Below are 26,749 nucleotides of genomic sequence, written 5' to 3'. Positions count from 1 at the left end.
AAATGTCTCGCAGCCCCTTGGCGTGCGCAGTGCGCACTCACAACAATGGCTGAGCGTAATTGTGCGGACGTATTTTACCTCCACAAACAGCTGAGACATGTTTTGCGATACATGTGGCAAAAAAAGTGAGGTGTTGTGGCCATACTTGCCAACCTTGAGACCTCAGAATTAGGGAGACATTCAAAAGGGCTGTTGGGGGGGGGGGGTGATAAATACATTTTACAGTGTTTATTTCTCGGATAAAATACGTTAAATGTCACCGTTATTATTAGCCGGCCCGGAAACAGCGGGGGGTGTCCAAATTCAGAGGCTGCTTCCACCTGAGGACCCGGCCTTCGCGGTCTAAAGAAAGCCGGGTAGTACGTCACGAGCTCCCTCGGTGGAGTGAAACTCTGCCGTCTGCTCCTTGCTATCTAAAATATAACCGGGCACTGACCTAAACTCTCGACCATCTCACACTTTGTTTAATTAGTTTTCTGTTTGACGTTTATTCAGCTGTGTGAAAACCCCAGAGGAACCCTCCCGAGGGATTAATAAAGTTGCATTTAATTTAATCTCAGCCAAACCGATTTACTCACAAACAAATAAAACACTGAAAAAGCCAAACAATAACATTTTTAAGTTAGCAAAGTGACTTATATATCATGTTTAACCCGAGTAGTGAAAGACCGCGGGGGTTTGAAAACGATGTGTCGATCGGCTCAGATATTTGAAGTTTACACAGCTACATTCTCACCTGAAAATATGTTAAAAGTTTTTTTGCGACCCAGAAAGAGAAATAAGAGTAATATTAAAACTAAGTAGCTGCCGCCATTGTTGGAAACTGGAATTGGCTGGGCCGTGCTTTGAATTCTGCGATATGGTTTTTCAATTTTGTTGTCCGGGTGGAAAATTGGGAGAAATTTGGGATAATGGTGGCTCCGGGATTCGGGAGGGTTGGCATGTATGGTTGTGGCAGCATCACTAACCTTGTCAAACACCTCAGAGTAAATCATATCACAGAATATGACGAGCGTATGTTGAGACGAACTGAAGAGGAGGAGAGGGACAGGTGCTGCTAGGGCGAGACAGACGTCTCTCACGGAGTCCTTTAGTGCTGCAGGAACTTCAGGTTTTTTTATTTCTATATGATGAACTCTGCATTATTAAGTGATAAGAACAAATAATCTGATGTCCTGTAATCATTATGACGCTATAATTTGAGATACAATAAATAAAATAAGTTTTTGTACAAAGTATCGGTATCGGATCAGTATCGTCGATACCACCCTGAATATTACTTGGTATCGGATCGGAAAGGAAATCAGTGGTATCGCACATCACTATTGTTTTGCTTTCCGGCCTACTGACATGGCGCCGCGATCCCACAATGCACTGCGGCGTGACGTCAACTCAAAGCCCTATATAGGGCTTTGGAACGTGATGTCACGGGGGTGGGCGTGGACAGGATTTTGGCCTGATGCGCCATTTTACGGGTCCAAACAAAGCGCAAGCGAAAAAGGAGCGAAGGCACACAAAACAGCCATGGTTCATATTTGCTGTGTGGTCGGCTGCAATGTTCGATCGCACGACCGGCAAGAGAATAAGCTTGAAAATGGTTTATCTTTTTATTCTTTCCCAACCTGGAAGCAACATGAGGCAGCTCGTGTATTGGATGTTACCAAAAGAAGGCGTCTAGCCTGGATAGCAGCTGTGAGTCGAGCTGATATCCAGTTCTCTTCCATCTCCAAATATCTGTTGGCGCTCCAGACATTTTCATTCCGGTAAGTTCTAAATATGTTCATATCACTCTTTATAGCCTATTAGTTTTATTTTCGATGCACTCTGAGCTCATAGCAAATTAGAACAAACATCCTACTGAGTGATTTTGCAGAACCACCTTCTATTTATAGAGTTGCTAATTATTTGGCATTATTGCAGCAATCCAGCCTATGAAATGGATGAAACATCATGACTGGGTTCCAGCGCTACACAAGGGACCTGCTTCAAACATACCACCAATCAGATTACTTCTTCCATGTGAGGGTGAAGAGGTGACCATTCAGGATAAGATGGTGAAGGTTTGCTGCGTTTGGTGAACAGTGTGGTAGTAAAACCAGGGGAAAATGAAACCTGCTCCTGTTAAATATTCTTAAGTCTTTTGCTGTATAAATAGCGGTAATTTTTCAGAAGATACAGTAAATTAAGTAATGTTAGTAGTGGGTGATATCATGTAAACACTGTCATGATTTTGTGTAAACATTTTGTCATTTGTAAACTATAAACAACATGGATTCTACATTGTAACTGATGTGATGTTCTATAAAGTGGTTTTAATAATAAAAAAAGAGGCAAAAATTAGTTTGTTTCTTTATTCAACTTTTGAACAGTGGGACTCAGTCAGTACATATTCAGTAAATGCAAATTATTTACATGGCAGTGCACTACATGCATAAATCTAGACCACTAGATAAAACATTATGGGTCATTCCAACGACCCACAGCTTTACTGTGTTCCAGCAAAGTATCCAATAGCAGTGACAACTCCTCCACAGTAGCAGGTGGGATTTTTCTTTTTTGAGGACGGCTTCTTCTACCTTTCAATATGGATGGTCTGTTTATGTTTTGATCAAGAGCCTTTTTTTGGGCAGCTGAAGAGGAGAAGGTTATCTTATGGCCAACCTCTGGCTGTATCCTGGTCATATTTCCCAGCAAAACCCAGTATGCAGGTTCATCTGTAACAGTCCTTGTGCCACAGATCCGCACTGTTGCTTCTACATTAAACAGAAGAGCAGGTAAAGTCTCCGCGACTCCGGCCATACAGGTGCAGTGGGCGGCTTCAACCTTCCCTGTGATGCTCACCATGACCCATGGCTGCAATGCTGGTTCATTCAGTCTTTGAGAGTGCAGTACCTGAAACACACACAGACAAAGTTAATTTAAAAACAAGAACTATGAGCCAAGGCCGACACAAATGTGTTTTATCTACTTTATCATAAATGTAACAAAGTGTTTAGAAAGTTAGCACATACATGTAATTTTCCATTTGTTTATGCATCCATCTATAGAACGCTACATGTTATATTCTAAATCTGCCTGTTCTCTTTCAGAAACCTGCCTGCAGAAAATGAACCTAAAGTATGTAATGCAAGGATGTCATCACTTTCAAGATGGAGAAAGCATAAAGTGACAATTATGAATCACTTAATATGATAAGGAGATTCTGCAGGTCATTGATCAATGTATAAAACTAAAATTAAATATATCTTTAGTGACACAGGATACAATTTCTTTAACCATACAGAATAACTAAATCCTTCAGGACAGTGTCACATCAATGCACTGAACTCACTATGTTATCCCTCTAACAGCCTCCACATGTTCTCACTGTAATTTCCCCTCGTGAATGAATTTATGCTGCACTAATCTGAATGTTCGGAGGGAAATCAAACACATTTCACTCGCAGTACTCGAGCTGACTTACCTTTGTTTGAATGACGACTTGTACGCACTGACTCCATAGACAAGGTACGAAAATATGTCAGGCTACGTCAATAGCGGTAGGCCTTCAGGGTTTCTACTCCACGGCCTTATTTCATACGGGTCCACTTTTCCAATGCACGCTATTTTCTGCAAGTACCGCCGCTTCGCCTCTGGACGCAATCGGTCTCTATACAGTCCATTCTCTTTTGAGCTGCTTTTAAGCATCTTTCTTGTAGTCGTCATTCTAACACAGTGTGTTTGTTTTGATTTGTGGACCCGGAAAATGGCGCCGCGCTCCTACAATACATTGCGGCCCTGAAGGTTAAATGCAGTCCTGTTTTAAGCCAGGCACTCACACCTCCGCTCCGCTGCGTAGTGATGTGTGGATCGATATTGAAATATCGATTCTTCCGATACCAGTAATTTATGTTCTAGAATCGATTCTCATGTTAAAATATTGATATTTTAGTACTTTGGGGTAAATTTGTAGTTTTTCATTAACAGGAACACAGTGGAAAGAAACTATATCATTCGGATCGTCTAAATTGGAAGGAACTACTTCCTCTTACGCCTTTCATAGTCATATGCAAAATACGGCTGTATAAATGTGTCGCAGCCCCTTGGCGTGTGCAGTGCGCACTCCAACTCCTCAGTTAGGAAAATCGCTATTGGCTATCCTAAAAGTCTCTAGAAGTCGCTAAATGATGCCATCACCTAATTTCTCCACGTTGTAGAAGAGAAAAAAAGAAGAGACATAAAGGGAGTAAAAAATGTCCTAAATGCATTTAGAATTTATTTAGAACTACAAATTAAATTTCTTTTAGTGCATTATTGTTTTTTTTATGTCACAATTCCATCCCTACTCCTTTATCTGGGCTTGGACTGGCAAAAGTGACCCGAAATTGACACTCTGGTGGAGTTACTTTGTGTGTGTGTGTGTGTGTGTGTGTGTGTGTGTGTGTGTGTGTGTGTGTGTGTGTGTGTGTTTATTAGTAGTTTTAAACCTTGCGATCCACAAAACAACATAACAGTAAAAGAACTGACTGGGTTACAGTCAGTGCGGGAGCAGCGGCTTCACTCATGCGCAAATCAGTTGCAGTTTGGACGCATAGGTGGGAACATCTCCTGGCCTGCTAGCAGCCGGGGAGGACTGTCCTGCGCCCGTGAGCGCTTTGGCACGGGTGAGGTGCCCACGGCAGCACCGCTGCTTGTTGAGAGTAACAGTGTGTTCACACCGAATGCGATAGACGCGAGCGAAAACGCCCCTGACGCCCCTAATTTGACGCGTGCACATTCGCACATCTACGTGTGTCCAAGAAAAATCAATCGCGCCTCAAAATTGCATATTTTGACGCGCGTGAACCGGAAATGTGGGAGGGACACAACACCACTAACCTCGTCAAACACCTCAGAGTAAATCATATCACAGAATATGACGAGCGTATGTTGAGGCGAACTGAAGAGGAGGAGAGGGACAGGTGCTGCTGTGGCGAGACAGATGTCTCTCGCAGAGTCCTTCAGTGCTGCAGGCAGGCAACATGTTCAAATAGCGCACAACTTCAGGTTTTTTATTTCTATATGATAATTCTGCATCATTAAGCTATAAGAACAAGTAGTCTGATGTCCTGGAATCATTATGAAGCTATATTATTATATATGATTACAATTACATAATGCACTTATCTATTGTATTATGAAATATGAAAGTTTTTGTACAGAGTATCGGTATCGGATCAGCATTGTCGATACCACCCTGAATTTTACTTGGTATCGGATCGGAAAGCAAATCGGTGGTATCGCACATCACTACCGCTGCGTCTCAGCCACGATTGCTCCGGCAGCGAGGATGCCAGAGCCAGAGTAGGGGAGAGGCGAGCTGGAACAAACCATGTTTTTTTTTGAGGGGGGGAGGGGGTATCTATACTTTTGTCGTTAAAATGTTACGTCAAAACCAAGTACTGTATGCTTTTTATATTTATAGTAGTGTGTCACACAAACAGCAAATATTGTCAAAAAAAGTAAGAAATCTTTGGAGGTGTTTTGATTCATTTGGGCTGAAATCGCCCCTGGTTTGCTACACAGTGTGCTGCAGCAATCAGTGCAGATCCAGAAATAGAGGAAAAATTCAGTGTGTATAATGAGTATCTTCAGGGAAGTTTCTTCCGCTTAAAACAAAGAAAGATTAGATTTTTGTTGTTTTTTTACATGGTGAAATGTGGTGAAAGTCCACCATTGTTAACAGCTTAAAAAAAAGAAAGAGACATATATTCCAGTTGATTGGTCAATTGTTGTTGTAAATTTGTTGTTGCAATTTTTGTTGTAAAAAAAAAAAAATGACACTTGATTTTGGTTTGTATGTTTTTTTATTATTATTTTACTATATAGATTCTGTCGTTTTATTTTAATGATCACACATGTGATACACTTTTTACACTAACAAGTAGCAAATGGTTTGTAACTTCCTAAATAAGTTTATTAAGGTATTTATGAGTATTTATAGATAATCTATTGAAAAAGAAGTTGGTCGATAGTGAGTAACAGATTTGGCAGCCTTTAAGTGACGGTTATAAATGTATTGTAAGACATCTGTTAAGATATAGCAGCTGACTGATGTAACCCTGATATTCAGTGTTTATAAAACATCTAGTATGAAACTAGTATGTGTAGTACATGTAGAGTTTATAGTATTATATAGGGTATGTTAAGCATGTACTTACCTTTTACCAATGATTTTGTATACCATTGAACATCCTGAAATGACTGGTTTGTAACTGATGCAGAGTATTGTTTTTTTTTTTTTTGCCTGTCCCGTTTGGCTCTTTTGCCATCAGAATTATTGTCTAAAGGCGAAGAAAGATGCCCAACGGATTTACTTTACCAAATTGACCATCCCAGCCTTGCCGTAATGGTCCATTTGATTCACCTTTTATTGTTTATTTTATTTTCACTTGCTGAATACGGGACAGACTTGACTGGGGGAAAGAAGGGGAGAAAGAAAGAGGGAAAGAAAAACAGCTGAGAAGAGGGACGGGGGAGAAGGGCAGAGTATTGTTTATAAATGATTAATCAATGAGTTTTAGAACATGAAAACATAATTAATAAAAAGTGTTATACATTAGCTTATTCATCATGAATAAAGTGTTTAAAGCAGTGCTTGTAAACTATTAACTGATTGTGAGAAAAACTTTGTAGATGCTGTAGAGATAATTAAGTAACCATTAACTAATGCTTAACAGATGATTGACTTATGCTTAATAGTGTGCACTTATTACAAAGTGTTACCGTTTCTTCTTCTTTTTCAAAGAATCCCAGGACATGAATCAAATATGATCAAATGAAATTAGAATCAAGTATAATAACATTTATATATTTAATAAATGACCAAATTAATACATGTTGTCGTGACAATGTGACACACTGTTTGCTCTTTAATCAGGGATTTTAGTACAGTAAGCTTCACACACTGCAAAACATATTCCCCTGCATATAACCACTTAAAACATGTTGTAAATAAAAGACAGAGTGAAAAAGTGGCAAGAATCAAACCTGCTCTGACAGTTTGAGTTTTTATTCTCTCAGCTGCAGACTCGCTGCTGTTTAAAGGTTGGAGAGCAAAGATTAGATATGAAAACAAATGTCAAACATGGGCTCAGTTTACATACACATTTGATGTGAGGTCACCAATTACAGTGTCTGTGTATCTGTTTTAAGATCATATATAAAATTGTTTGCAGCCAACATGTAAAAGGAATAAAGTTGTGTCTATGACTTTATTACTTTTGCTCATGACTTTAGAGGCAGGCCCACTATTTTTATCATCAAAACGTTTTGTTAGAAATACGTTTTTTTGACAACTTTTTTTTTTTTTTTTACATTAATTGGAATGTATGTAATAGAGTTGATACACTCCTCGTTAGAAGGATACAAGCACTAACCCCACAGTAAAGGGTTAACTAAGAAGGATAGACACAGTTGAGAGTTGAAGGTAAATTGCTACACGCTTACACAACACAGTTTCAGATAGGATAGGCTGATTGGCCTTTGTGTATGATAGCAGGGTGCTCTAGTCAACAAGAAATAGAGACTTCATTGTGTCAGTTAAAGACAGGGCCGTGCAGGGATGTTTGAAGGTGAGGGTGCTCAAAGTTAAAAAGAGGCACATAGAACCAGGCTGAATAACAACAAACCACATTCATCAAGAATCTAATATGGAATCGCATCAAACTATATCACTGTCATCAGGTGGGGAGAATGCAAAGCTAACGTAGCCTGTTTTACATGATGGGGTACAAGGTTGCTGCTGGAGGTTTTCATCATGGTGCTGATCCAGAATACTTCCCTTATTATTTATTCCTAATAAGAATAAAAAAATAAAGTAATAAATATAAAATAATGTATTTATGAGGATTCAAATTGTTTGACTATCCACTCTCTACAGGTAGAAAGCTTGTTAAATGTTAAAACTGTAGAAATACAATAATTTTGCTGCTGTAAAATCAGCATTTTGTCATATTTGAAATATAAATCTAATATAATCTGTTTCCCAATGTATTTTCTTTAAAACACTTTTTTAAATGTTGTAATTATAATAATCCATAATTATGTGGACATGCATATTAGATCATGTTTAGTAAAATATAATTCCTCCAGAAAGGCAGGAAAAGCCCTGTAACTTACTTTAAAACTAAATATGTTCCCTAAAACGGTGGACAGAGCTACAGAGCCATGACATCCTTACCCAGTTAGCTAGGGGGTCATGACCACCACTGCTTGTGCAGTAAAAACTGCACACACAGTACGCTCATTTGTTTCAATTTGTCACTTGCCAAAAGACAACTTAAACATGTGTACATAATAAGCTAATACTCCTGCTATAGACTATAATGTACGCTGTACCTACTTACTGTTTTTTGTTGCGTCAGCTTGCATCTCACAATTAATTTCTGTGTTTCTCCTACAGCTCCGCACTGCCCAGGTAGCAAAAAATATGTGTGCTCTTTGTCTGTGAAGAGAGCACATTCCAAGTCGTCTGGACTTCTTTAAGTTGCTTTCAAGCAACTTAAAGAAGCAACTTCAAGCAACAAATATATAATTTTCTCCTCAAAATGCAACATTTGCGCTCGCAAATTTTTTTTACATAATCAAGGACGATCATTGGTTAATGGTAGTCATGTGACTGATGCAAGCCAGATCCTTTTATTTAGCAAAACTGTGATTAACAGTAAAATATTATTGTTCAGGGGCACAGGCAGGACTCCACACACACATAAAAAAAATAAATAAATAAAAATGCCTCAAGAAATGGGCACCCATCAGGAAAGGTGCTCAAGCCCCTCGCATACCTTTTTCCCAAGAGGCTGTGGCTGGAGTTCTCTGCAAGATTGTCCACTCTTCCATGATGGCGGTTAGGCTCTCTTTGTTGTTTCTAGCTACTTTGACTAGTCACTTCAGTAATCCTCAATTTCTGTTTTCTCTCAGCACCACGACTGTAAGTTAACTCCGTAACCATGACCCCCACAGTAATCTGCAACTCCCTTCAGTTAGGCCATAAGGAACTGCGCTCCACAGCTGAGTATCCAGCCTTCATTCTCTCCATCTGGTTCCAGCTGCAAGTAGACCGCTGGTGGTTCTGCCTGCACTAACTCTATTTCCTTCTGTTGTGGACTCTGCTTGGTTGCCAGTACTTGTTTGTCACTAGACAAATCATCCAAGTCTGCTTCTTTGGTCTGACCTAACAGTAACCATGGCACCTCCCTTTTTACCAATAAGTTGATTACACAGTTAAAGGGGCAGCCCACTAGGCGTTCTCCTGATTGTAGCTCCAACAAAGATGAACTATCTGACTACTTTGTAGGGGAAAGTAACCTTTAAATTTCAAGTATTATTTTGTGCTGAGCAAAAAAAGATATGGACTTCAAACAAACAACAACCAAACAATTAACACTTAAACTGACCAATAAGAAGCATTTTATTAATTAAATCTTAGTCTGTACAAGTTAAAACTAAAGTAAGAAATGTTAAACTAAGTGTTTAATAATCCTAGCCTGACACAGAGAAACTTTAATGAATTACTCACAAAGAAAAATGACAGCTGAAGTCGATAAAAACTATGTGAAATTAAAATGAAGGGAAAAAACAAACACCTCTCATAATAGACTAGACTATCATTGTTTTAAATTAATTTGGGGTGTACATGTGTGACTGTTGTTATTTCTGAGAAGAGCAAAAATAAACATTTAAATTAAAACTGAGCACAGTTGTACAAAAATTAAGAATATTTACAATCCATCACCAAAAGATTTAAACTGGTACACACTAGCATCTTATGTGAGCTGTATAGAACCAAAATATAAATCATGATCATTGTTTTCTGAACTCACCTCTGATAAAAGAATAAGAAAAAGATCTGAAAATATCCTACATTTGTTCAAACTTATTATAATAATTGATAATAATAAGTTTGAGTTTTCAGATTCGACTTAACAAGATCATTTTTACCTAAATTAAACAGCCTTTTTTACATTTTCTCTCAATGAGTCTGTCTGATAGCCACTGCTGTGACTCCTCCACTAAACATCTGCTTACACAGCTGGATTGGTTCTCTTCAGATGTTTTTTATTCATACAGTGGAAGATTTACTGAGACAATAGTTCCTCTTGCAGCTGCTACTATCACACACACACACACAAAAAAAAACTTGGTATTTAATAGTCTCAGTAATCCAACATAGAGACTAACTGTGCCAGTGATGATTGGATATAAACAAAAACCCTTAAATGTTTACAAAATCTGACTTCTGATTTTGTTTAAATTGTGCATTCATGAATTATTTTCATGCAACGGTTTTCATCAAATTCTCCTCTTCATTGGGCTCCTGCCAAGTCAGAAAACAAAAGAGAAGTGTTGAGTCTATTAGTTTTAATACTATACAATCACTTAGCTTTTATATCTGGATCATTTTTATTTTGTTAAACTAAATCTCACACTTGATTTGCACAAAAACAAGGTTGAGAGATGACAGTACTACATTTAGTTTGGTGTGCTCTATTTACATGAAGATGAACTCACCTGCTTTGGGACTGTCTCCTCACTTGATGAAGATGAATTGTCACATGCTAGAAAAAACAGAATTTCATTTGGAAATAAGATTTAGATTCGCAGGGAAAACATGACATTGATGATTTATCAAACTACTTTTAGGAATTTAAAAATCTACCATTAGAAAAACATAAAACAAATATGAAAAATATATATGAAATAAAAAAAAAAAGACAAAAAAAAAAAAACCAACTTACTTTTGGCATGTTTAAACCCTAAAAGAGAGAACAGTATTACGGTTATTTATTTAGAATTCATGAAAGTAGATGACATTAAAAGTACATCGTAAAAAATATTAATAATTGCTATTTAAAATATCAAAGATTTACAATATCTGAATAATTTAATTTAAAAAAAACCCAGGGAATTAAACATATTTGTTTATTAGAACATTAAAATTAAAACAAGTTGAAATTTTACAACATGGGCTTTTTGAATTGATTAAGATTAAAAACTGTACCATTGTTTCTTTTCTTGAAGTAGAGTCCAGCAGCGATGCAGACTATCAGGACCAGTCCTCCAATGGTACAACCAACAGCAGCACCAACAGGAAACTCTGGAACTAGAACGTTTACAGTTTAATATACTGTTGGTTCTAACTAGATATGTTGGCTGATCAATGTTTTTTATCTGGATGGTCACAACATCTGGCAGTTAATTATGTTTTATATAATGAGGTGCATTCTTTTGCACTACCCATGAGTGCCAAAGCGCATATGTGAGGTGCCATATTTTTAGGTCTACAGATAATATTGTGACTGTGTCTCCTCTAAGTAGTGATGACCCTGACGACTGCCTCATAGTAGGGTAGTTTACAGACTGGCTTGAGTTGTTCTTGGATATTATTGCATAAAAAACTAAAGATATAGTTGTGGATTTTAGGAAGAATCTTACTACCACGTCTCCTGTGGTGACCAAGGAGGAGCCTGTTGAGTTTGTGCAACACTATACCTTTGCACAATATCTGATGGAAAGTTGACTTTATGTGAATGTTTTGTTGTTGTTTTACTAAATATATTCTTAAATTTTCTTTGGCATCAGATCTAAAAACTCCTTTGGTCCCACGTACCTTTGGTCTTTTGAAGAACTCACTGTACTTTTAGTGTTACTATTTTATTCTGGACTTCCTAATTGGTGTGTTTCATGTCACATTTACCTTTTTTTTTTTTACTGTTTGCTTGATGATTGTGTAACTTCTCGCCTACTTTGATGATTACTCTAATCAGATATCCCTGATCATTGTAATGTATAATCAGATTATGTTATTAACACTGCTTTAGTTACTTGATTATTTGAGGAATTAAGCAGGAATGAAACTAGAGAGATGTTCAGTGTAAATTAATCAATAATCAGTTTTAAGAGTAACCAGAAAAACTTTGAGAAGGACATTATTGTTTAATTTTTTGCAGTTACATTATAAGTACTACCCACTGAAAACTGTGTTACACTACTGCAATCATGATTTGACATGTGTGAAAGAGAATCATAAATAAACACATTAATAAACACATGACAGAAGACTACATGTTTATTTATATGTTTATATGTGTAAAGTCTCCATGTAAAATGCCATATGTAGGTAATAGTTTAGTTTCGTATCCTGAGTTTTTCTAAAATTTTCATAAAAAGAAAAGGACAGAGATTATGTAAACAGAAAAGTGATCAAAGTTTTTGTGATCATCTTACAGTGCACATGGCATAACGAAACGGGCCAGAAGAAAAAGTATACTGTATACTTTAACAAAAAGTTAGTTCTGTAGATTCAGTCTTACCTTTATCGGGCCCCCCCAGTCTGGTGATGATGTCCTCATTCACACCAGAAAGCTGAAACACACAGTCATAAGTCTTCAAGTCTTCAGGTTTGACTGATGAAAGTTTCAGATCAACGCTCATCTGGAAGGTCCCATCGTTGTTGGGGAGGATCTCTCCTTTCGTCACACCCTCATGGAGCTCCACTCCATCTTTCTTCCAGACCATCTCGGCTCTGTTAGGATGGAAACCTGTAGCGTGGCAGGTGACTGGAGAGGAGGGAGTCTTCTGGAGGAGAGACACTGAGGGAAGAACTGGAAGTAAAGAGAATCACAAGACATTGTTTTTGTTTCATTATTATTACCATTAGTACAATTATTTAAGGGTCACTGAAATTACCATGTAGTTTGAATGCATTACACACAAATTAATGTTCATACCATGCAGTGTGTTATAAAAAGCATAGGGCATAGTACTGAGGAGAAATCAGACATAAAAAAGACATGAAGGGGGTGAGAAACAAGTTATAAAGGGCTGTATTGAAGCCAAAGTAAACAGAGAAATTAATATGAAAATTAGAGAAACAAAGTAACTAGAAACAGTCTGTTTATTTTAAAATAGAACATAAAAAACTGAGACATAAGGATTGTTTCCATTAAAAAAAATAAAAATAAAATGTGAACATGTGATTTTACCTGTTCTCATTAGAGTGCTCCTCCCATATCCCACATACTTCTTCAGCCACTCAGGACACTCCTGGCTGAGGTAGTTTTTCCAGTAGTCATTGTCTCTGTTTTTCTCCCACTTCATTTTGGTAATCACAGCCTCATATTTTGATGCAACAAATGTCTCTGTCTTCAGGTCAAATGATATGAAGTCTTCTCCATCATAACTGTACTGATTAAATCCATTCACTTCATTTGTCTCATCATCCCATTCACAGCCAACCATCCTCTGCACAATGTGAACACCTGAGAAAAAACGGGGACATAGAGTTCAGTTAACTGTGGTTAAGTTCAGTTAACCACAGTTAACTGAACTTAACCACAGAGATCAGCGTGTCTCATATCAACACAGAGACACGCTGATCAACAGACAGAGATTCTACTGCTTCTGATGGCTAATTTATTTATCTATAGATTGATCTGTTTTGTTGCTGTTGTTTTTTCTTTTTTTTATTCAGTCAGTGTTTAAAATCTGTCAAAACATTCTCAAACTTAACAAAGTAAATCAGCAAATGTTAGAAATTTTATAAACCACTTAAAACATTATGTGATCATCAAAGTTGGTGATAATTGACTTTTGTGCTCTCAACAAACATGTGATTACTTGACTTATTTAGCAAAACACTGAAACCTTCAAATTACTCTTTTCATATCAAAATATGAAGCCAAAGAATACAAAATGTTCACACACACATTCGCTAAAACTATATCAACACACACAGACCATCACAATTAACTTTCTTTATATGTAACACGTGTAGAGTTACAAGTATTTTCCTACAGGGCCAACTGTGATAATGTTATTATTACTGTAGTGTGATTGATATTGTACTTTGATATTATTTTATGGAGCTGTAACATGCCCATAGATCAACATTAGTATTTTTAATTCAGTTTGTGAATTAACCTTTACTACATCCTGATTTATTAAACGGCGATTTTTACATCATGTCTTCACCAAACGAATTGCAAAAGTGGCGAATTTTGGCTTAGATAGCTTCCCACACCACAGGGCCTTCTGTGATCATGTAGTTATGTCTGTACTGTGGATGACTTTGGAGATAAATCATCAGTAATTTTAATTTAGTTTGTCTCATTTATTTTGTACGAGGGAAAGTTGATTAAAGTTTTTTTACTTGAGGATTTAGTCGCTGTGAGTTTTTTGGGTTAAAGTGAGGAAACATGTCGAGTTAAAGAGGACGTGAAACAGCACATTTTACAGCTTTGACACAAAATTAAGAGCGTTTTGATTTATTCTGAGAAAAATGTTGGATTCAATGTGATTCTTGTTTATAGTCATTTTCCAGCTTGCTGTCATGTGGTTGATACATCACTCATTACGTCCCCAGGCCGGCTGGTTGGGTAGCGCTCCCAGGAGTGCAGCGCTAGCGTTGAGCTTATCAAAAACAGGAAAATGGTGGAAATGAAGCGGACAGGTGTTTTGACCTTCGAGCACACGCTTTGGAGCCAGTGAGGAGGAGAGAGAGTGACCACAGGAAACAGCTCAGAGGACCAACAGGTGGAGCGAGCAGGTGAGGAGAGGGCGAGCGACACCACCTGACGCGCGGACGCTGCAGGGAGACGGCGAGCGAGTCGAGCTGCTGTCAGGAAGCTGCTGTGGATCCAGCAGGTGCTGACGGTCTGACATCTGAACGTCACAAAGTCGTCTCTAACCAGTTGTCTCCTTTTCTTTATGAAGTCTGAAGGTTAGAAAACGAGCAGCTGCCTCCACCACGACTCAGAGGTTAACTACACCGACTCAACCTGACAAAGATCATTTACTGATCAACAGTTAGCGTCCAGTTTGTTTCTGCTCTTATTGTAGCTGCAGAACAACGATGATGCTGGACTCAGTTATTGATGAAACACAATCAGGCTTCAGGCAAAAACACACAACAGAGTCAGACTAGTTTGAGATCATCTGGATTATCCAGAGATGATGAACAGCAATGATTCATCCTGTTTTTAGACTTCAACACAGCCTTTGATACACGGAGCATCGTTTCATCTTTCAATCTTTAAACTAATTTAGTTTCAGTAATTATTTCTCTACATCAGTCAAAACTCTTCACACAAACAGTAACAGCTGTAATAAACTGATGGCTGCTACATCCACAGATTTAACCAGCATAGAGGAAGAAGACGAGGCGGCTCCGCCTCTCTGCACCTCTTCCTGTTGGTGTTTTATCAGACGTGTAAAATCAGGTGATGTAAAAGGATCTCCGTCACTGGCAGAGAGTTAATCGTAGCACAGCTGACGACACCGCTCTGATTTAGACAAATGAAGGTCAAGTCTGAGCTGCTGCAGTGAACAGTTTCTCCAAAGCTTCCAGATTTGACCTGAATATTAATAAATGTGAACTCATCACAGATGCTCCAAATCTGACCTTTGGAATATCTCCATGAAAAAACAGCTTCCATATTTAAGAATATGAATCACTGAGGATGAAAAGAATGAATCTAAGTTTGATCCCTCCTACAAAAAGAGTTAAAAACAAATTCAGATCTTTCACTGAGAGGAAGAGTTTTGACTAAAGCAGGAATCTCTGGTGTCCCTGAGGCAGCGTTGGCTCTACGCCTCCATAATAAACCATCAAAGACACTGACAGGCTGCTCTTCAGCTTCATGTGGACAAACAGAAGACGTCACATTAGAAAAACAGTTCTTATGAACTCGATGTAAACGGTGGGCTGAATGTTTCAGATTTCCACACTTTAAACAGCACATTTAAGATAAACTGGCTCAAACAGCTGATCAGAAGCCCCGCCTCCATCCTGAGCGCTACACCTGTTCGTTTCCTCTCTGAGTCGCTGCATCGAGTTTTTCTCGTGTGTAACTTTGTGGATAAAATCCCTGCGAACACGTCGGCCTCTCATCGCCAGGCTTCCTCGTCACAGACTCTCAGCTACAAACACAGTTTGAGCCTCACAGTTATTTTATATGGAACAACAAGGATATTTGTCCAAGAGGAAATCTGTTTTTCTGAATATTGGTTTGATAATATGATGATGTTGGTAAATCAGCTGTTCCACACAGACGCTGAGCTGCTCTCTGTGAAGAACTCCAGTTAAACATCATCTGTCGCTCCAGGAGATGATGTCACAGCGTTTGGTGCTATTTAAATATCAGCAACAGTTCAGACTCAACATCTGTCCTGTTCTCTCTGTGACACACTCCCACTGGGAAAATAGGTTTTTACTGGTCGCTCTAAAAATAAAAACAAATCTATTGGATCTTTATTCCAGAGAAACACGAGCACGTCACCAGATGCAGTTTGTGTTTGGAGCCGTTTGGTGGATGAAACCTGCAGCGACCTGATAAGCATCTGATTACCAACAAAGTTCAAGAAGTTTCTTTAAACTCGTTCATAGAATTGATGTGAAAACGAGCTCGAAGCTGGACTGAAAGAAGACGCTGATGTGAGCTGGAGTTTCTGGAAGAGTCGCCCAGAATCTGTCGCACGTTTTGGTTTTTGCACTTTTGTTCAGAACTTTTGGTCGAATCTGTGAAGCTTCTGTTGCAGAAAATCTTCTAAAGGTTTTGATTTATTTTGGAAAAATGTTTTATTTGCTCTTCAAACTGAGCGTGAACAAACTAACAGCACCAGCAGAGATATAATGGACCTCGTTGTTTTATGGGCAAAGTTTCACGTCCATCACAGCGAGTATACTGGGATCACAGCGAGTACACTGGGATCACAGCGAGTACACTGGGATCACAGCGAGTACACTGGGATCACAGCGAGTACACTGGGATCACAGCGAGGATACTGGGATCACAGCGAGGATACTGGGATCACAGCGAGTATACTGGGATCACAGCGAGTATACTGGGATCACAGCGAGTATACTGGGATCACAGCGAGTATACTGGGAGACGTCCCTCCTTTCTTGTGTTTGCTGTGAATTCAGGCCGAACGTTCGATCAGTTAAAGACTCGAAGGATCCTGAAGCTGTTCAAACTCTGCTGTTTGTGACAAATAAACAGATTCAACAGAATCTGTTTGATTTTTTCTTTCTCAGCGTTTCTTCATTTAAATAAATGTTTTTAGACGTTTAATAACTGACATCAAACATGTTTGTTTCCCTGTTTTGTGTTTATTCATTTTCAAAAATATATTTTGTTTTGCACTAAAAAACAAGAAGCTGCTGTGGATCAGCTGCTCGGGGTCGTCCTGTGTGACCGCCTGTTATCAGCTGCGTCGCTGTGAGAGGGGCGTGTCGGAGGAGCGACCAATCAGCAGCGGGCGCTCTGACGTCTGCTGACGACAGCTTAACGTCAGCGTCTGAAAGCGGACAGAGCGACGTTTGAAACGTGAATCAAACGGCACGATTTAAGACGAGCCGCTGATTTTAAGCTGAGCTCCACGTCCACGGCTGCTGCTCCACTGATGACCGTTCAAACTGCGCCTGCTGCTGATTGGCTGATAAGACGTGAGGTCACAGCCAGGAATATATTCAGAGTCAGAAAGCAGACTTTGTTTCACTGACGTCGTCTTCGGCTCGTTGGTGACGTGAGTTTAGACTCGGGTTACGTCACAGCTGATGACGAGCGCGTCTGTGCTCGCTCTGCTCAGGTGAGCCACACAGACAGGAGTCAGGCTCCGCCCCCTCTTATGCCCCCCCGTCTCTCTATCCCTGTCACACATGTCTGTGATCACTTCCTGTTGGGAGCTTCTAGAAATAAACTAAGAGTGTAAGTGGAGCCTTTGACGCCATGTTTGTTCTCATTCACGCTCTCTCCTCTTTAACAGGAAGCTCCACAGACTCGACTCCCGGCGGCGCTCCATCCTCGTGGCCTCGAGCCGCTGTGGTTCTGCTCGTGTTATAATAACAGTAACGATAATAATAAAAGTTTAACAGAAACAAGCAGCGCGGTTATTCTCAGTGCAGCGTTTCGCTCTCGCTGCGAGCGCAGGCCGTGAGAATCACGCCGACGCTCAAACTTTATTATAAACTTCATTTTCCAGCTTTTATTAATAATAATTAATTAAAGCTTGTAGTGATCAGAGAGGTGGAGTGGAGGACGGGTGGAGGCTTAGAAACAACAGAAGAAAAGATGGATGTGCACCAACCAGAGCCTGTATAAGGATTTTAACCGTGTGATGTTTTATTACGTCACAGGGTTAAAATCCTCCAATGGGAGCTGTTTGATGACCTCATCAGCCTCTCACGCCGTGCGGCTCACACCGATCACGTGATCGATCCCTCGGAGAGCTCGTTTACGGCTCTGCAGCGAGGCGGGAGGAGATATTTTATTCTGTGCATCAACATTTTACAGCTGCACTTATTTTACTTTTAAATTCTATTTTTAAATTCTACTGTTACAATGAAGTTTTTCATGTTTTTCATGTTTTTCTCTGTTGCTGTCGTCTTATTGTGGAGTTTTTAGAGGCTCACACAATAAAATCTGTTTTTATTTTTGAAGTTTTTCACATCAGTTCTGTCAATAAAACACTTTGATCTGAGTTTGATTTGTTTAAAAAAGGCCGTTTAAAAAAAGATTGATTGACGTGTGCAGTGGATGAAAATTTTATGGAACAGCTTATTTCCTTTTTCCTGTTTTAGAAATCGTGTCGCAAAGCTGCTGTAAAAATGTTTCATAGTGACGGCGTCGTCTCAGTGAGCGGTGACGTCACACCAGATGGAAAAATAAAGCACGGGTGTGAGCGGACCGCTTCTTCTGCAGAGATGCTGATGGATGTGAGGATTCCTGCTCGTGCTAAACTAACAAACACAGCCGTGGTCATGGCGTGACGCGCGTGTAGTGACCTGTTACCTGGTAAACTGGGTGGGTGTGCTTGGGGAAAAGAAAGACTTCACTCCGAGATAACCGGGGCTTAAATTTGACCATAATGTTTTGTAAAATAGTGCCGATCGCAGCTCGTGCACATCTGTTCTGCAGCTGATTGCAAAGCTCAGTCATCTAATTACAGCATCCAGATGTTTCTTTGCTAACAGGCTGGGTGGGACGGTCTGTACGTACAGGAGGAAGAATCAAACTCAGAGGGGGGGAAGCATCGGTGCTCAGCTCGTTGGTCTGACTCAAACTCTCTCTGCTCCTCTCAGTCCTCGTTTATAAAGAGCTCCCAGCATCACAGCTAACAGCTGGATCCTCCTGTTTAGTTTCCTTGTTTTCCATTAAGTTGCTGCTTCTGTCTCCAGTTAGCTGACATAAACTGATGCAGCACTGCTCACAGCAACCAGCAGTGACGTCACACTCTGTCCTCAGACAAGATGGCGCCGCACGCGCTCTAAAAACTTTAAACTTTATTTTTTAATCCAGTTTCACAGAAAGTTTTAAACCTGTGACAGTTTTTTGAAAGTAGGCGTCCATGTCGTAAGTTATGTTTAGTTGCTGCTGTGAAGAAGCTGCTAATGAAGATTGCACCCTTATGCTATGATGTTAGCGCCCCCTGTGTGTCTGTCCATGTAACTACATCTTATAATGGATGAATCAGGGTGATCACAAAGAGACATGAAACTGAATTTTATGAGACCAATTAAAAAAAATGTATGTTAAGGGTTATTATTTTTGTAAACTTGTCTTAAAAATGCCACCTAAATAATCTGAATACTTTCAGCCAGTTTATGGCAAATTTAAAGCATTTTAAGAGCTTAATTTCATTGATTATAATTTCAGGTTTTTAAGTATCTGAAGGAACTGTTACAGTGAAGTTGTCTGTTAATAAAAACTTAAAGAAATGTGGGACCAAAAAATATTCAACATAAACTGAAACTCAGATTTACTGTCATGTAAAAATGAGACAAAAATCAGTGTGAAATCTTCCTGTTGGTCGTTGTGCTGTTTTACTGTTGTAAGTCATTAAATATTTGTAATATTTATTTAATTTGCTGAAATCTGGCTGAAAGAATAATTCACACCATGATTTTGACTCTGGGCCACTTTGGTGTTTTTCAGCGCTGTGACCACATCAAAATTTTCTTCTAAAAACATTAAAACATTCACATTGATGATATCATTGAATGTGCAGCACAGAGACCTGTGAGCGCTGCTGATGCTGTGATAAGAGCAGACAGTCTACAGGTGAGGACGACACGACGACTCGTTCCTGCTTTTATAACATGGCTGCTTTCACATTGGAACTGGGACACGCTGCGCTCTGTTTGCATGTCATCGTTTTGCGGCCGCTCTACGTGTACTAGATGCACCTGCTCCTTGTCATTTTAAAACATACATCTCTATGACTTTATATCATCTACGGGACTCTGTGTTGTATTATGTTCAAATGTTTAATAAAAACATGTATCGCTCATTCATAAAGAAGAAAGCTTTGTAACTATCCTGACTAGTGATGAGTGCGTCGTTTCCACAATGCTTCTCCCCCCACCGAGGTCTGCAGAGCCGTTGGCAAGCCACAGCTTTGCTCGGTGCAAATAATAGACATGAATGGGTTTCAGAGCGCAGCGCTGCGCGTGCCGCGTCCTATATGAGAGGGCTTAAATGCCACAGAGCATCATCAGTTATTTTTTTCACATGAACATGGAGAGTTACATCTAGGCCAAAATTCACTGCTTTTCCAGCCAGTCTGGTTAAGAAATTATGTAAAAATCACAGTTTATTAGATCAGGATGCTGTAAAGGTCTGTGAAAAGCCCGTCAGAAGGCTGCATTTTATACCAGCGATGTGCTTTTAAACACATCTTTATGAGATGTTTAAAAAAAAAAAAGGAGGGGAAAAAGATGGCTTTCTTCGGTCATTGATGGCTTTGTAGGTCACTCGGTTGTGCAACGTTTATGAGCGGTGGAAAAAAGCGTTCTTGGCCTGAGCTCGCTTTTCTCAGCGCTCTGTGAGAGCTGAGAGCGTTTGGTTTATCCTTTACTTAATTTAAACTTCAATCAAAGAAGAAGTGCAGACACCAAATCATCTCAGATGATCGCTTTCTTTTATCTATTCTGTAGCAATCTTTGGCACAATCTTTACTTGAATACAAATCCCAGTATGAATTTCTGATGATTTTTCAACCTAATATACCAAACAAAAGACAGAATTCTCTTTCTGAAACAATGGGGACCTGCGAAAAGTTGATTCTGTTGATCTGGACGTAGCGTTTTGTGGGAGAAACGTTTCGTCACTCATCCAAGTGACTTCTTCAGTCTCAGCTGACTGCAGGTTTCTTCAGTCTTATAAACAGTACATTTGCATAATGACTGAGTAACAATGGGCTGTGATCAGTTTCATGATCATATATTTGTCATGATGATTGACCAATGACATGAGTACCATTCGGAGAGTTGGGGAACGGCCTCACAGCCCATTGTTAGTCAGTGGTGCTGGTGTCAATAGATAAAATAGACAAACTTATGTAATCACAATGCTCAAAGTGAAATGGTGTCTCCTCTCCTTCTTTGATTGGAGTTTAAACCACCGGGAGGCCCTGAAAACACTCTCAGCTGTCACAGAGCTCAGTGACCGGCCAAGAAAGCTGTTTTTTCCGTCGTTCGTAAACGTTGCGCAGCCTCAAGTGGAGTTCAATGACCGAAAAAAATCAGTCGTTTTTATTCGCCGCTCATAAGGACGTTTTCTATCAGGGTTTTGGCTGAGTTTTACAGCGACCTGATTTAAAAACGCCACCTTAAATAATCAACCTTCAGCCACTTTATGGGAAATTTAAGACATTTTAACGCTTTAATTTCCCCTTTATATTTTCAGGCTGTTGTCTATTAGTAAAAAATTAAATAAATCTGGGACCAAAAATATTCAACATAAACTGAAAGTCAAAGTTAATGTCATTTAAAAATGAGACAAAAATCTGTGTGAAATTTTAAAAAAAATCTGATTTTCATGTCAGATCTCAGCTTGTATTGTCTGTCTGTTAGTTTGTGTTTCTTATTTTTGGTCTAATTCTCACTAAACTCTTGTGCTATTAGACTCAAACTTAAAGTTAATATTTGTTTATTTTCCACAGAGTAGCTTTCATGTATTTATGATATATTTATGGAACCTCTGCTAATGAAAGATAATCTTGGGAACATTTCCTCATGAAAACAGGCTGAATGTTTGCTCCATTTTCACAATGTTTGATGCATTTAGTTCAATATATTTAGTTATTAATGAGGATGTTTGCTGGTTTACAAAATCATCTCAGAAAACTGTGAATTTCCTCATAAATAACTTAAATATAAGTGACTGTGATCTTCAGCACATTAAAGTGTCAGGACTGTTACTCTCACATGAATGTTCATTAAGATGATTCATAAAGAGGGCATGTTCATTGAGCTGTCTCTACTTTCACTTTTTTCCATTTTTATATTAAATATAACATCAGTGTGTGTTTAATGGAATCTGAAAATATTATCTGAGGCAAATGTAAAAACTGTGACGTCCCAGCACATTTACCATCTACTCTGGATGATAAATTATGTGTCTGACATATTTCCTTTTTTATAATTTATTACAACATGATTATTTGTGAGGGACGTCTGAACTGAGATGAGCAACTTCCTGTGAGCTGCAGGAACAGACAAACACACTAAGATGGATCCTGAGCAGCAGACACAGATCCTGATCCTGGGTTTAAGTTTCCGTCCTGTAAAACTCTGCAGCCTCTTATCGTTCTAACAGAATCCTCTAACTGTGAGAAACTACACACCAGACTGTCCTGATGTCTTTGTAGAAGCTTCCACTGAAGGAGAGTTTCAGTCCAGGATTGTTTTTATTAAAAGTCAAATATTAGTTCACAATAATTGTAAAACAAATAAATCTCTGATTATTTAGATCTTGCAGGAGATTTTTTTCTGATTAATCAGTTCATTGAGAAATTGTAGCAAAAACAACCGTCAAAGTTTCAGAGACAAAAAATCCTAAATATAAACAGAAAACTTCAAATATAATTAATTTTTACTTTATTATTTTAATATTTTGATCAACTGATCAGTTAACTGACAAATTATATCAGTTCATACAAACATGATCCTTAAAGCTGTTTGAATTAAATTAAAGCTTCACAGACTGTAGTTCTACATTCATTATGAATTATTATGTTAATAATTTTAATCTGTAATCTGAATGAATTATTTAATGTGCGCAAACCTGTTTAGTACTGAAAACAAAACTCACTGAAAACATTAACAGCAAATATCAGTAAAAAAATGAAACATGAACAAACCTCCAGTTTGGTTGAAGCGAGGCTTTAAAATCTCAATGTTGGCTTTGAACGTCTGCTGGGAACCCATAAAGTTCCCAGTGTTCCTCTCCCAGTACTGCTGATCTGTGTTCCTGGCAAACCAGTCCTGTTTGGGCCCAGCTTTCTCCGTGTCGCTGTCATAATGAACGACTTGAACATCATCAACCAGTCCAACAGCCACAAACTCTGGGAAGTTTGGGACTTGAGAGGATGCAGTGTAGAAATACTTCAGAGAGTGGGTCACTGTAAGAAACAGTTAATGTTGTGAGATCTCAGGAACACAGATTTATAAATCACATTATTTCTAAAATAACACAACAAGAAAAACTGCAGCACATTAAAGACATCCTGTAATAATCCTGCTGTCCCTTCAGTAAACACAAAATAGATTTATGAATAGATATTCAGTGTTTAATGTCATTTTCTGATCATCTTTTCTTCAAAACTGTAATTTTGTGTTTTGCAACAGATTCTAGTTTGAACCTGATTTACACAGAAAGCTTTAAAGTTTTAAAACTGGTGTTTTTATCTTTCAGTTTAGTTTAATTCAGTTTTCATGATTAATGGTTTGAACTCATTATAACTTTAATTTGACTATATTTTTATTTTCAGTGTTAAAGAAAATTCACATTATTTTTAATCTGTTTTTCTTTTGTTAGCCGCTGTATGAACCGTAAGGTTTCTTCTTTCCTTTTTCTGAATCAAGCAGCAGGACTTCTAAAGTGAGTTGTTTTCTTTTTTTGTTTCAGTTTTTTATATTATAAATTATATGAATTGATTTCATTGTTTTGATGTGACTGTCCAGACCCATGCTTCTTCTTTGTTTATATTATTTTCATAGACTTTTGTCAATTAATGCACATTCAAAATTGTTACAGAAACTTTCCAATATGTTTGATCAATAATATTATCAATAAAAAGCTAATGTTAAGTAAATATTGTTGGGGGAATATTATCTTAAGCACTTTTGATGTTATATTTTATTCTGTAATTAGGTTTGCAGGAGAGTTTTCAGTTATCAAAAGTACATGGATTTGTTTTTTTGTGTTACTGACCAACGCACATAGCAGTTTAAAACGCTTCTCATTAGCGCCCCCTGGTGGAGCGAGTGTGTTGCAAAACCTTTCAGGGATTTCTCACCTGCAGCTTCTTATTGATCATTCAGCAGTGATACCAACATTAGCTCATGCTGGTATAACTCCACGATATTATAAATCAATAATGACTTAATTTGTATCGCAATTTAGTTAATCTGAATTCTATTTAATTTTATTTATATGACGCCAAATCACAACAAAAGTCACATCATGGAGCTGTTACTGAATCAATAACATCAGAAAAACAGTGAACTTAAATCCGGGCGTAATTCGTTAGTTACATCATGTGTGCGCATGTTCTTCAAACAGAAAGTATTCACATCCATAACGCTGGTGAATAATACTGAATACAGTCTAAAGCAGCAGTCTTTTATCTTTTAATGAACTCCATCAAATGACATGTGGCTCTACATACACAGCGTATACTGAACAAATAATTAAATAATTAAACACTTAAATTTTAACAGATACTTTGTGTTAAACACACTTTAGTGAACTATAATTATCAGCTGTTTTGTGAAAATATTTTTAATTCCTCATGAAAATTAAAATAGTTCTCCGTTTTTAAAGAACAGTGTTGATTACTCTCACCAGATTATCAACGAGCCTCCTCACTCATCTTTTATTTGTTGGACTGTTTGGAAACACAGCAGTCACAACCTTTAAAAATGCGTTATGAACGATTTAAAGACGGAAATCATCAAATAGTTTGGACAGAAATCGCCTTGTTTTAATCTTTGCCTTATTTATTTATTTATTTATATTAGCTAAACGTAACTTTTAATCTAAACTTTAATGTTCATTATTAGGGATGTATAAAATGATCAATTGTTTCTTAACATTGAAATTATCTACAAGGATCTATCATAACTAAATGTTTAGCGTACAGGAAGTCTCTGGAGAACAAACAATCTGTCCATTTGTATTTCAAATTACATAAATCTGACATATAAAAAACACAAAAACATTCAAATCAAACTGACCTGCCGCTGCTCCCTGTATTCCCAGGAGAAGAAAGAAGATGGAGGCCTTCATTGTGACCATAAACATCCAAACTTTTAACAGACTTTGTGTGTTCGCTTGTCTAAAAAAGGCGGCTCTGTGCTTCCAGCTCAAGTATCAACGCTAAAATAGGAGAAAACGAGGAGAACCAGGAGGTACGTCACCACTGGGCTCCATCTGAGCCAATAAGAATTTACTCTGACAGTAAACGTCACTTAAATCTGGGGTAAACGCAGCCTTTAGGGTTATCAACGAAACTGAAAGTAAAATATCTTCATATGAACCATGAATGAAGAAGGGAAGGGTTAAAGTTAGTTTCCTCTGGTCATTATTATTTTTGATGTTATGACAGGCGTAGTTTGTGTTATGCTGGGTAGACATTGTATAATCTATTATTATTGTTATTATTATTATTATTATTATTATTATTGTTGTTGTTGTTGTTGTTATTATTATAAATCTGGGTTCACTGTTTAGCTATTTGGTACAGATTGCCCCTGGAGTCTGTGAGGTTATGGTGTCTTTAAGGTAAAGAATGACTGATGGAGAATACATATCAAATATGATTTCACCGAGTTGTGGTGTGGGGCTCCCTCCAGTGGATAAAACAGTATAACAGTCAGCTTGTCTTCTTTTTTTTAACAATTTTTTATTTTTTTTTAAACATATCACCATTAAATAATGTTTACTTCACAAGTTACTTATAAACGTGTTTGTTTCCTGACATTAGTTTTGTTTTGGGCAACAAATATTAATTCCAGTGAGCCCCCTCCCCCCTCCTCATTTCATGATTTGGGTTGGTCCAGGTGTGCGTTCCTAGCTGATGCTAAGGGTTAAGAGTCAAGTCTGGGTTTCAAAAAACAAACAGACACAGATGGTAATTAAACTCACAGCAAAGTCCAAATGAAAGAAGCTGCTTGACTTTCCTAGTGTTGGTTAGCTTACTTCATTTCACCCTATAACCCAATGTGACATTTTTCAATATCACATCTAATAACCGTATCATTAAAAATAGTAAAATGTAACAGAAAATGCTTTCAGATATCTAATTAATCATGCACAAAATCAAAAAAATATTTATCTAAGCACAATTTTTTTTAGGGCTGGCATGATTTTCAGTTTTAAAGTGGTGGGACCCATATATTTATATTTTGGGGTATAAATAAAACTGAAAACCATGACAGCCCTAAAAAATTAAGGATCACTAGTCTTTCTGGAGTTTGCATGTTCTCTCTGTGTTTGTGTGGGTTCTCTTCAGGCTTCCTCCCACAGTCTAAAGACATGCTGTGGTGTTAGGCTAATTGGAAACTTCAAACTGCCCATAGAATGTGAGTAAAAGTGAGTGCAAATGGTTCCCTCTGTCCAGGGTGTACCCTGCCTCTTGCCCTATGACAGCTGGGATAGGCTCCGGGAATTCCCCTAAGGAATGTCGAGAGTGTTCCTGTGTTTCCCTCCCTCTGGATTAACAT

At 38.2% G+C, this 26,749-nt stretch overlaps 2 protein-coding genes across 4 annotated transcripts in view; both read right to left on the bottom strand.

The window, feature by feature from the left end:
- LOC146363413 (major histocompatibility complex class I-related protein 1-like) overlaps positions 1 to 26,749 on the bottom strand; it is a 228,372-nt gene that overhangs the window by 123,222 nt on the left and 78,401 nt on the right. The gene's annotated exons all lie outside the window — the stretch shown is intronic.
- On the bottom strand, positions 6,873 to 25,418 carry LOC146363419 (class I histocompatibility antigen, F10 alpha chain-like). Of its 3 annotated transcripts, XM_084919834.1 has the most exons (8): positions 25,262 to 25,418; positions 23,164 to 23,424; positions 13,005 to 13,280; positions 12,333 to 12,623; positions 11,021 to 11,122; positions 10,758 to 10,775; positions 10,531 to 10,577; positions 6,873 to 10,336 (listed from the first exon to the last, which is right to left on the bottom strand). In XM_084919834.1, the coding sequence occupies exons 1-8, from the start codon at positions 25,326 to 25,328 to the stop codon at positions 10,295 to 10,297; spliced, it is 1,104 nt and encodes a 367-aa protein (XP_084775960.1). In that variant the 5' UTR covers positions 25,329 to 25,418; the 3' UTR covers positions 6,873 to 10,294. The 3 variants fall into 3 exon arrangements, with proteins under 3 accessions (XP_084775960.1, XP_084775961.1, XP_084775962.1); XM_084919835.1 differs by lacking the exon at positions 10,758 to 10,775 and having other exon boundaries at positions 25,262 to 25,417; XM_084919836.1 differs by lacking the exon at positions 10,758 to 10,775 and having other exon boundaries at positions 10,531 to 10,552; positions 25,262 to 25,417.

The sequence above is a fragment of the Perissodus microlepis genome, chromosome 22 (assembly GCF_051167445.1).
Source record: "Perissodus microlepis isolate ML-2025 ecotype Zambia chromosome 22, ASM5116744v1, whole genome shotgun sequence".
Classification (NCBI taxonomy): domain Eukaryota; kingdom Metazoa; phylum Chordata; class Actinopteri; order Cichliformes; family Cichlidae; genus Perissodus; species Perissodus microlepis.
The sequence above is the reverse complement of the archived record's forward strand: the minus strand, read 5'-3'. Positions and strand labels throughout refer to the sequence as shown.

Excerpts from the sequence above, each read along its gene's own strand:
- LOC146363419 (XM_084919834.1), bottom strand. The coding sequence starts at position 25,328 with ATGTTTATGGTCACAATGAAGGCCTCCATCTTCTTTCTTCTCCTGGGA. Across the intron at positions 13,281-23,163 it reads TCGCTTCAACCAAACTGGAG|GTGTTCACATTGTGCAGAGG; the intron begins GTTTGTTCATGT and ends GTTTTTTCTCAG. Across the intron at positions 12,624-13,004 it reads GAGCACTCTAATGAGAACAG|TTCTTCCCTCAGTGTCTCTC; the intron begins GTAAAATCACAT and ends CTTTACTTCCAG.